The sequence below is a fragment of the Gymnoscopelus braueri genome, assembly GCF_963280865.1.
Source record: "Gymnoscopelus braueri genome assembly, chromosome: 7".
Taxonomy (NCBI): Eukaryota; Metazoa; Chordata; class Actinopteri; order Myctophiformes; family Myctophidae; genus Gymnoscopelus; species Gymnoscopelus braueri.
This window is the reverse complement of record NC_137608.1, coordinates 40,392,206-40,404,205: the sequence shown is the minus strand read 5'-3', so window position 1 is coordinate 40,404,205 and position 12,000 is coordinate 40,392,206. Positions and strand designations below refer to the sequence as shown.

At 42.4% G+C, this 12,000-nt stretch overlaps 1 protein-coding gene across 1 annotated transcript in view; it reads left to right on the top strand.

The window, feature by feature from the left end:
* The window catches only part of rimbp2b (RIMS binding protein 2b), a 92,068-nt gene that overhangs the window by 67,262 nt on the left and 12,806 nt on the right, over window positions 1–12,000 (top strand). The window contains exons 16-18 of the mRNA XM_080433902.1: window positions 2,818–2,970; window positions 9,206–9,982; window positions 11,417–11,528. Of these exons, the coding sequence (XP_080290028.1) occupies window positions 2,818–2,970; window positions 9,206–9,982; window positions 11,417–11,528 (1,042 nt within the window). The remainder of the gene's footprint in view (window positions 1–2,817; window positions 2,971–9,205; window positions 9,983–11,416; window positions 11,529–12,000) is intronic.

Below are 12,000 nucleotides of genomic sequence, written 5' to 3'. Positions count from 1 at the left end.
AATATCCTCACAGCCCACAGGTTTAGAATCACTGTTCTGGTATGTTTTTTTCAGTTTTTTGTCAGGCCGAAAGGCATGGCGAGAGAGTATGTTTTACCCCCTGTCCGTCCGTCCGTCCGTCTGTCCGTCCGTCCGTCTGTCCGTCTGTGGACAGCTAATCTCCCGTACCGTTGGCTTGATCGCAGCGAAACTGTGCACACACACTCCCTGGATGCCAATTCAGAACCTCTGCCCCAATTTTTTCACATGGCCCTGTTATAGCGCCACCAGGAGGCTGCTTTTTTTTCACAGTACTCCTACAGATTTTGTCCAAACATCAGGCAAATCGGTATACAGTATCTCTATAGTCATTAAACGAAACAGGTCTTTCAGATTTTTCATATTCCATCCTGATTGGCTAAAAATGGCTTCCAAAATTTGCAGGACTGCTCCGTTTTGTACAAAATGCCTCAAATTATGAAAACAGCATGTAATTTCCGTGAAACTTTGCTTGCACATTCCCACTATGCCGAGGATGAAATACCACTTGAGACTTTTCTAATCAGCCTCATGGTGGCGCTATAACAGCCCGATTCGTGTTTTTACCTATAACTGCACCAATCTGTGTAAAACTTTGTATGCACACTCCCTAGAGGTCAAGGAAAAACCTTTGCCCTGCATTTTTCGCATCTGCCTTTTATAGCGCCACCAGGAGGCCGACTATGTAAAACATATTTCTTTACATTATTCCTTCCGATTTTATCCAAATCTCACGCAAATCGGTACACATGATCTCTTTAGTCATGTGATCAAGACGGATCTGAAGTTTTCAGGAGTGGCCCGTTTTGAACAAAATGCCGCAAATCATGAACGCAGCGTCCGATTGTGGTCAAACTTTGCACGCACATTCACACTATGTTGAGGAACAAATGCTACCCTTTTAATATTTGCCTGTTATAGCGCCACCAATAGGTCTAATTTAGCAAAACACATTTTTTGAACAAAATGCCTCGAATCATGAATGCATGTGTCCGATTGCCGTGCAAGGCCTAAGAAGAAATGGCACCTTTTTCACATTGGCCTATTATAGCGCCAACAGGAGGCCACAACAACCTACCTGACCTGGCGAAGACCTGTGCTCCGAGGAGCACTTTTTCTAGTTTCTCCTTCACTTGCTTTTTTTTACGGCTGCCAGTTCCTGATGTTTAATCAGATTCCCAAGCTCCAGACGTCTTAAAACTAGGCCTCTTTTACGTTTTCGTCTGTTGTCATGGCTGCCAGTTCCCACTTGATGTTGTGTGGGAGTCCTGACTGCTCCAAACCGTTCTGAAGAACTGCTAGCTTACATAAGGTCTTCAGACTAGGACCTACATGTAAGATATGTAAGATGAGCTCTGTTCCAAAGAGGATGATGCGATCTCCCACCATGCAACAGAATATGTTACCCAACAAACCCGGGCCTTTCCCCTTGGGCTCAACCTTCCTCCAGAAGGTCTTGGGATTAAATGTCCAGAGATCTTTGAACTCCCATCTCAGATCAGAGTTGTATCCACCATATATGTACAGTTCTCCATTGTAGGAAAAGGCTGCATGATTGTGACGTTGTTCTGGAAGAAGATGTGCAGAAGGTGTGCTCAGCCAACAGTTGGTCTCTGTGTCAAACACTCTGATGTTGTTGTCCTGGTGCCCATATCCCCCAAATACAAACATCTTTGTCCCGATGATGGTGGCAGAGTGAAGTGATGAAACAGATGCTGGAGTTCCTCTGGTGCTAATTAAAGACCAGACCATTGTGGTGGTGTCCAACTTGTAGATGTCATTAGTGGATTCAGTCAGCTGGTTATATCCTCCATGGATAAACATGACCTTCTCCAAGACACAGGCTGAGTGGCCGGACCTCGCCTCTGGAACAGTTCCAGAAATCTTTGGCTTGAACCATCTGTGGGCGTCGACATCAAATGCATAAAGAACGTTGTCACGGTCTCCTGTGATTTTAAACCAGTTGTTGTCCTCTTTTATCTCACAATTCACCGTCCCACCCCAGATATAGATGATATCTTCTATCAGTACAGCTGTGTGTCTGTAGCGTATGGTGGGAACATCAAGGGAACATTCTCCTCTTCCAGTTGTCACTGGGGGCAACGTCATCCAGCACAAAGTCACTGTGTTGAAGACGTGAACATCAATCTGATCCTTGTTGTAGGCCAGCCTGTTTTTGAACCCTCCAAAGGAATACACCTTGTCCTCCAATGGCCCAGCAGCACAACCATAGAAGTAGCCTGTCTGTGGTCCTCTTTTCAGAGGCACCGACCAGCACAGCATCTCTATCTCTGTATCTCTCTTTTCTTCCTTTGTGTCTCACTCTGTCCACGTCTGTCTCTTCTCTGTGTGTCTCTCTGTCAACGTATCTGTATCAGTGTCTCTGTCACCACCTTAATCAAATAATCTCTCAATATTCCTCTCGAACTCTCTAGATGTCTGCAACAGCTTATATAGGCTGACAAAGCTCTGATCTGATGTCACTCACAACACAAACTGATGTCATGCATGTGGAACAACACTGATTTGTGCAGGTGTTTTTATCTGCACACATTTGTCTTTTAACACATTGCCTGCCAAGGACGTACGTATATATAAGTCCTTTACATTTTTAAAAACTAGGGGACCAATCAAAAGGACCATATATGGACGAAAACGTTGAACCGTTTTCGTCCATATATGGATGAAAGAGGGACAGACAAAGCCTCATAGAGGGTTTACTTTTAAACAAACCACTTCCTGTTTGACCTTTCTCCCTTTCTCTCTTTCTGCCTCTATTCCCCCCAGCAGCACCATCATCACCACTACAGCCACAGTGAGGAGTACCACACGGAAAGCAGCCGGGGTTCCGACCTCTCCGACATCATGGAGGAGGACGAGGAGGACCTCTACTCTGAGATGCAGCTGGAGGAGGGCCGCAGGCGGAGCATCAACTCCCACAACACTCTCAAGGTAAACTACGGCACAACCCCCACAATGAACAACTAAGGCCTCTATGGAGGATGGCTCCATCTGTCTTTCTCACAGGCTCTACGCTCAGGCCCACCGTGGCTTTGCGTGGCTGAGCTGCACAGTCTTGCCTTAGCTAAATGACCCACCCCCCCCAAACCCAAACCACCTACCCAGCCCCATATTCAATCCCTATCACTTCTTGTTTTCATTTAAGGCTGAGTTCATGTGAATGCCTCGCATGCCGCATGTAACCATAGATAGACGATGTAACCTATAAGGGCATAATTACTGTTCTTCTGGCTTGCATTTTGATGCATTGTATTTATTGCATTGAATGAGCATTAGATTTCTTAAAACCAAAATGTCTCAACATATGTTTTTTTTTAAAGAAATATGAAGTGTGACACTGAAATTGGAGTTTTGTTGTATACAATTTGCAAAGAAAGGGTCATGGCATATCAAGTGCATATGGGAATCTCATTTAAGTGAGTACTTAAATGGAATTTGTTCACTTTTCTTTGTCTGTCCCATGTCCAAATGTATAATTTCTCTGTTTTCAATGTATGATCTTGTCATTTAGTCTTTGACTTTGTGTGGATGTATGGCCAATAGGACATTGTACTGAAAAAGTAAACATTACAATTATGTTTATTGTTCAGCTTAATATGAGAGGTTATGAGAAATGTGAATGATTTGTGTTTGTCAACTATATTTGTACAGTAGTGTTTTTGTTTTCATTGGTGTGGTTGAAACACATCAATGTTGAATCCACCTGTTTCTTTGTTGCCAACATCCACCTGTTTCTATGTTGCCATCAGTTCATCATTGTACTTGCATCCCAATTTATCGCCATCTGTATGAAAAAACTGTGGTGGAAAAAGGCCATTTAGTTTGACTAACAAATACTTGTAGTGGTAAAGGACAAATCAAATTGATATAGCTTAAGTTTAGTGTTTAGTGTTGAATTTGTGCGGGCTTATTATCTCCATTAGGAGATCGTGTGTGTGTGTGTGTGTGTGTGTGTGTGTGTGTGTGTGTGTGTGTGTGTGTGTGTGTGTGTGTGTGTGTGTGTGTGTGTGTGTGTGTGTGTGTGTGTGTGTGTGTGTGTGTGTGTGTGTGTGTGTGTGTGTGTGCGTGCGTGCGTGCGTGCGTGCGCCTCAATTCTCAAATATTTTTCAAATCGGTCAACGACAACTATAATTTTCAAACATTTATAATTGCAGTATAGCAACTACTATCAATTCATTTGATTAAAGGTGCCACTAGAGGCTAAGCATAAGCTCTTAACTGTGACAAATTCAAACAAATCCATACCAACAACTTATTGGGTTTTATACTGTTTATTAAACTTACTCGTCTCAAACCCGCCATACAAATGAACAGGTAAAAAGGAGAAACCACACCAAGGGGCTAATTTACCGGAAATGATAGTAACCAAGACAAATGTGCGTAGCCTATATAAATAAAAGAAAAACAGCACAAGCTATATGCATATTTTGGCTACTACATGGGTCATTCCAGAATTGGAGGACATTTTGGCTTTCAAATTTTTGAAAAATTAACCTTCTATTTGACACATTTCTGTTATATATTCATCAATAATAGGTACTAAACTATCAAAAGCTTGATTGGCTCAGCTCAGGCATTAAAGATATTTTTTGTATTACATGTTTTATTAATTGTTTGCCATACCTGGCGCAACCCTGTTACCAACACTCAGGAACCTGCAAAAAGTGCATTAATGTATTTTTTAAATATAATTCCTTTACCATTAGGTTAAAGAAGTAACATTCTCTCCGAATAAACATTTGATTTCAGATATGAATTTATTTCAATTAGTTTAAGCAACTTTTGAAATCTATCTTGCACAACTTTTCAATTGTGGCATGTTTCACTTTACTAATTTAAGTATTAATTTTCAAATATTTGCTCTAACCCATTATGCATATAATTACTTAAACTCTTTAAAGGACAATAGGTCAAGCCCTTATGCGTTGAGAAAGACATTTATGTTAATATTTGATTAAAATGTTAGTGGTAACAGGGTTGAAATTACAGTAACGGGGTTGAATAGCTACATTAATTCTGATTATAGATTATTTTCAACATGACAAATAAATGACCACATAATTAGTCTTTTAATAACTTTTAATAACAGAAAATGAAATATTATTTGAATAACTTTTAATATGTTTCACATGAGGATGGTTGGTACGTAGTGTGGAAACGGAAAATGGACCAGGATGCAGCAGAGCTGTTCCAGAAAATCAGGGTTTTATTTTGCAAACAGGAGACCTTTTATACCTGATCACCAGCTAACTTGAGGGAAGACTCTAACTAAGTAGTTTCACTTAGACACAGGTGGCATTGATCACACCTCAATTAGACCTAACCTGTCAAGCCTATTAAGTTAAAGGACATAACCATTTACCATAACCATGTGTACAATGCAGACAATAACACATACTGTGTTATTGTTAATAAATTAACAAAGTATTTCCTTCTGTGAAATTAATAATACAACGAGAAAATCAATATAACCAGGAAATCACATGACAACTTAAGGGGGATGAACACTCCTTCTTAAATGGTTATGTCCAGGAATTTAAGTCTGTAGACAAAGAATAGTGAAAGTGAATAGTGAAAACAAGAGCAAGAGGAATCCAAACCTTCCCCTTGCAAACATTACACAATCAATGACCTCATACCTGAATATGAATGTGATTACATGTTTGGAATTTTGGGACTGGAGAAATGAGCCTCCATGATATTTTTCACCCCTTCTCCCTTTGGCTCACACATAACCTTGAAAAATAATAAGGTTTTTCTTACCACAAAAATGCTTAATAGTGAACTGGTATGGTTGGAGGGCTATAGACTATGACTGGAGGATGCAGGCATTCTGATGTTGCATCGAGCTAGTGCATCCACCTTAGGGCTCAGTGGTCAGTCAGCAGCTTGAACTCCCTCCCCAGCAAGTAGTAGCGTAGTAGTAGTAGAATGATGACCTCTCCAATCTCGTCCTTGGTACGACTGCCTGGACGCATCCATCACTTATACAGCCCCTTCAGTCAGATCTCTCTGACAGTCTCCTCTGCTGGAACAATGGTGCTGCAGAACCTCTGTCGATAAGTCTCTTCAGTAGCATTGTATTTGTTTGGTACTGCTGTTTTGATAGCTTCATATGACTCTGACTGTTGTTGTTCATCCATGCCAGCATATGCTTCAAGGGCCCGTCTGGTCAATAAAGTGACAACCGGGGCAACCCATTTTCCCTGCCTCCACCCCCATGCACTCAAACCGCACAGAGAAGCTCTCAGCATCCTCACCTTCTCTGATGTCTGGGATTCTCAGTTCTGAAACATGAGAGGCTACAGTTCGGTTAGGTGGATTATCAGGTCTCTGATCCAGTGGCATGGGCTGTCGTGATGTCTCTGTGTCCATTGCACCAGAAGCTGTTTGGACTTGGTTACGGCCAGAACAAGATTTATTCAGTCCGTTTAGAACGACACATAAAGTTCCTCATCTCTTCCATGAAGCTAGTATCAACAGGTGGTGCCATTGGAGTACTCACTGTAGCCTCTTTTGGTCGCACCACTGGTCCTTAATCACTTGGTTTGGCGGCTACCAGAGAACAGTCAGATGGATCGGGAACAGAGATGACAACCCCTTTAACTGGAGGCCCCAACTCCATGCTCCCCTCACGCCAAACACTTTCTTGACTCCCCAGTTCAACTGGGTTCAGCCTGGTAGCCTCAGCCTCTTCCACGACCACCTGGCATCATGGTCTACTTCACAGTTGTCAAATTCATAAAGGCATACCATCCCACCACTGCCACCAAACAACTATAACTCATTTTGACTACATGGTTAAAATAAAATGAAGCAATATAGTCTGTAAAATTCAATAATGTTTAAAATACGTAGATTAACCTAAATTATAGTTTAGATTATGTAATGTTTTTAATTTAACCATAAATAATAGTGTTTTAATTCTATTAATGCAACCCTGTTAATGATGTACAACCCTGTTACTCTAATCACAGTAACAGGGCTGCAGGTAACAGGATTGCAAATCTATGCTAATGTTAGCTTTTTCTCAGGAATAGAAGCTAGCTGTTTAGATAGCTGTTAGGATTTACCAAGAGGACAAACTCACATAAGTAAATAAGTACAGATTTTTTTGTCAAGTATTTATCTTATTCTGGAAATATGCATAACAGGGTTGCGTGAGGTAGGTTGAGACATTCAAGCAAGGCTGACAATGTTATAAAAATATGAATAATAGAAGAGAGGAGATACCTTTGCTCTACCCATGCTGTTAGGAAAGTGTTTGATGATGTCACTTCTAGTGTGTCATGTGACTCACACTTTTCTTCTTCTTTTACCATGCTAAAAAGGTTAAGGTAACAGGGTTGCATGCAAGTTGTGGGACACAGGTTCCTTGCATAATAATACTTATTTAAAATATTATGTTAATTAAAAAATATGTTTGCACATCTACAAGAGACATCTATGAACAAAATAATGCAAAAGAAAGTAGATTTAGATGTCATTTTAACAGTTTTATCTGAGATTCAATTTGGTCACCAAGGGGGTGGGACAAGAGAAAAGTAGCATTTTAGGGGTACTACAGACTTATTTGGTATTTTTTTTAGATATGTTCAAACATTTTTTTCTCCATGTTGATTTAGATTTGGTCTCAGGACAAGTCAAAGTTACACGACAACTGCATTATTTAGTATTTTGTAAATGGATTATTTGACATTTCTTGGGTGGGACGTAAAATGTCCTCCAATTCTGGAATGACCCACATGCAGAGCAGTAGTTCCTAGGGAGTAGGGCCTAGGGTCCATACTATGGACTAGAACTATCCAATCACAGACAAGACATGTAAGTTTGCGTGTGCAATTTACTAGATTAACACCTAATAAAACCTTTTCAATCTTTGGCTCATTTTACAGAGTTTACAGTGCAGATGATCGGCAAAGCTTGCGCCAAAACTACTATAGCCGTAATACAGCACCGTCTTTGACATGTTGACAAGACTTGCTGAATGCTGGATTTGAAAAGAGACATGTTTTGTGGGATTTGATCAGGACATCCCTAATTTAATTTAATGTTAAATGCTATTCTCTCTCTCCCTCTCATGGAGATTGTCACACACACATTGGTGTCTTCCCCAAGATTATGCGGGCATGGTCTGCCACCTTTCAGATATAGCTGTTACTTTCCTTTTCAGTTTCAAGCACAATTGACTGTCATTCAACATAATTCCTCTCACAAAGGACATGTAAAGTGAGTGTGTGGCAGCGAAAACCTAACACTTACATCTCAAATTGCAACCGTGAAGCTGATTTAAACATAATTGCACCATAATGATGTAATGACAATCTTTTTTACATTCCTTCCCGCCATTGCCCTGTGCCTTTTCATACTCACGCACAACCGCAAAACATTGTCATCACTGGCCCCAGATGGAAAGATGTAGACAATGAATGAATGAGTGAGAGAGAAAGGGAGGAAGACAGACCATGCACAATTGGTAATCACATGACACATTCTTTCATGGCTGCATAGAAATATAACTGCATACATCATCCTTATTATGAGGGCATGCATCCTACACTACAAGCGGAGATACTTTAATTGTTTTGAAGTTTAAAAAAATGTTTTACCTTGGACTTGTCGATCCCATTGTACTACTGTTTGTAGGTGTTTCTCCTTGCTTACCTTCACATACAGTATAGTTTGTTTTTACACTTCATTTCATTGATCCACATCAAAGCTTCAGGCTTTTTGTTTGTCACCAATTCATCGACCTCAGTGTTTTGTTTGCTCCTCACCAGCAGTATGTATCTGTATGGCTGTCACTTCATTTTGCAGTATGGATAGTTTTTCCCATATGTGTGTGGGTACTGTGTACTGTCCAGACTCATGCATAGTGCTGTATTTATCGTTTATTACTCCACGGATTTCCTGTCCAGAGCATGCCATTTCCCATCATGGAATGAGACTGCATGTCTTACTGCATTGCCACAAATAACTAATTCTGTCTTTATTTTGTCTTTCCCCCAATTTATTTTTCTATTCACACACATTATTGTTTCCTACCTGTTCTAAAACCTTCAAAAACTGCACAAACCCTCCCTCAAATCTAAACCAAACGTTTTTTGACTGAATTCTGAACTATGGGAAATGTGGACATGTTGCTTCCCGGTTCTCACGGCTAAAGGCTTATTACAAGCGTCAGGATCTTGCAGAGGAGAGAGACTGCTGGGACCTCCAGAGGGAGGTGGTGAAACAGAAGTCGCTGCGTAGCAAGCGTCTCCACAGCATCCCAGAGGTGGCCGAGGAGGAGCCAGACGGCGTGGACGGCCTGGGACAGCGCCTGTGCTACGAGGACGGAGGGCGTCCGGGAACGCCCCGCTCCCAGCGGAGGAGAGATCGCATTTACGAGCAGGACCAGCACGTCTCCGCCGGTAAGAGCGTGCGCCGGCTGCAGCGCCAGTCCTCCTCGCCGCGCTTCCACGACGGCCACTATGGATACACGGCAGAGGAGCGTGGCCTGGGCCGACCAAGCCGTCAGAACACCAAGAGTCCTGACAGTGGGTTGGACTGTGGCAGCGAGGAGGAGGGCTCTTTGGGACGAGGCTACCGGGGTTACTACACCCATGGTAGCCCCGTGCGGGGGCCCATCCGCATCATCCACTGTGAGGGGCCAGTGGAGCGGCGGGCCCTGGCCATGGGTCGAAAAAGAACTCTGACACGTCAGTGTAGCATGGAGGAGGACTACTGTGACGTGCCAGTGCCTGCAGCCACGTCGGTGCACAGGGGCGATTTCAGGAACAGGGAGCACTTTGGCCCTGGGCGAGGAGCAGGGCCCAGGAGCTTCTCCAGGGAAGGAGCCCTGAGCGAGGGCAGGCTCAACGAACTGGACAGGGCCTATTACAGTCCACACAGAGAGGCTAGGGCACAGTCTATGTCCAGGCTCAACCGGGACCAGACGCTGGTGTGTGATTCAGGCTTTCTGCTGTACATTTCATCAGCAAGCAGCAGTCATTCTATTTTCTTAATGTGTTGTTTGTTTTTGTTCATGGGTATCCCCCTTTTCCTTTCATTTTCACTTATTTCTGTAAAGGTTACATTACATGTTCATGGTTGTTCTTATTTGATGTTTTATTTTGTGTGTATATTAGTTTGCTAATATACTACTTAGATTGTCGAGTGTTTTTGTGTTTTTTTTCAAGTAAAGCTTTTGATTATCTAAAGGCCATTTAACTAAGTTTTGGTTTCTCATGTCTCTGAGGGAGAAGGACAATGGCAGCTCAACTAATGGTTGTTTCTCTGCAATGCATGGGGATGTACTGTACCATTCCCCTCTTCTCCCCTGGCCTCTCCTTTTCTCCACCAGCCAACAGCTTGATGTGTCTCATCTTACTTTTAGACCTCTAGTACTGCAGCCTTATTGCTCTATGTCGCGCTGGAATCTTCTAGCAACTCTGGTCGCCTTGCATACAATAAACAACAGCAGAACTGTTCCCTTTGTGGTCTGTGCAGATTTAATTTGACTCTGCTTCAGTCCTCCAGCTGATATGCATCATATTAGGTCTATTTTCTCTTTTCCTTCTCTCGGGCTTTGAAGCAAAGAATACCCTTCTTTTGTTCACTATAGAGGCTTGCTTGCAGGGCAACCACAAATTCCTCACATGTTAAGCCTTTAGACCTACCGGTATTTATATTTAGTTGCACGCCAGTATCGCATGCCAAAAAATAGCAGATCTACAAGCTCAAAATGCGTTGCAATGTAACCCATTGTGAGCTTGTAGATCTTCTGTTTTCGGCGCACGACACTGGCGCCTAACTAAGTATAAATCAAGCTTTAGTCTGCAGTAATAGTGGCCCCCAGGCTGATACTAGAATTGCTCAGCTAACCATGTCTCATCATATTTTGTTTTGTGTCCATTCTTTTGTCCATGCTCATTTACTCTAACTCTTTCTCTCTCATCTTTGTCATTCTCTTTATCGCTTTCAGTCACTTACTTTTCTCATCAAGGTATCTGACATGCAAAGAACGAAACGAACAAAACAAATGGTCTTTAGCTAAACATCTGAACCCTGCCTAACCCCACCCCCTCCCACCCCCAATCCATGCAGTTGTGTGGGGGCTGATTTGATTTTGTTTTCTTTTGTTGATGGTCTATTGGTTTACTGTGTTTTATTTCTCTTTCCATGGGTTTATTGCTCTTATATTTTCCTCCCCTAAGGACAAATGGAAGCCACAACATTTGCTCTTATGTTTTTTTCAATTGTTTTAAGTGTTTGTTTTTAATGTTTAAATGTTTTATTTTTTTTTACAGTAAATTGGTGTTTATATAATTGCTTTGCTATTGCAGGACAAGGGAACCTGTTCTAACATATTGCTGTGTTGTCTCTTACTCTAAAGATCATTGGAAACCCGCCGTCGCACGGACGCTCGGCCGACCATCTGGACCACTCAGGGAGGAGGTCGTCGCACATCGGCGCCCCCCCTCAGCGACGGCCCATTCCCTCCATTGGTTAGTGAGGTCACGACACGAGGAGAGACGCCTCGTCCGCCTCCTGCAGGGGTCGCTGATGTTGTGTAGTGATGTGTTCCTTTGACCTGCGTGAGCCGAGCTGAACATCCCCTCTGGCACAGACAACATGAAGCTTAACCACTTAAACCCTATTTCAGTGGTTTTCAACCTCTTTCATGCCAAGGACCCCTAAATTGATATACATTTGGCCACGGACCCCCATCTGAAAATGTTTTGTGCCAGGGACCCCCAGAAGCAAAGATTTGAGTTAAAAGTGTTCCCTTTAAAATATATGTACTGAATATTCAAAGATATGCACACATTTTCAAGATTTTTCAAAAATAGCAGATCTACAAGCTCATAGCGCGGCACTCGGTGCCCCCGCTATGAGCTTGTATATTTAGCTGGGGACCCCCTGGTACCCCCCCAAGGACCACTGGTGGTCCCTGGACCACTGGTTGAAAACCACTGC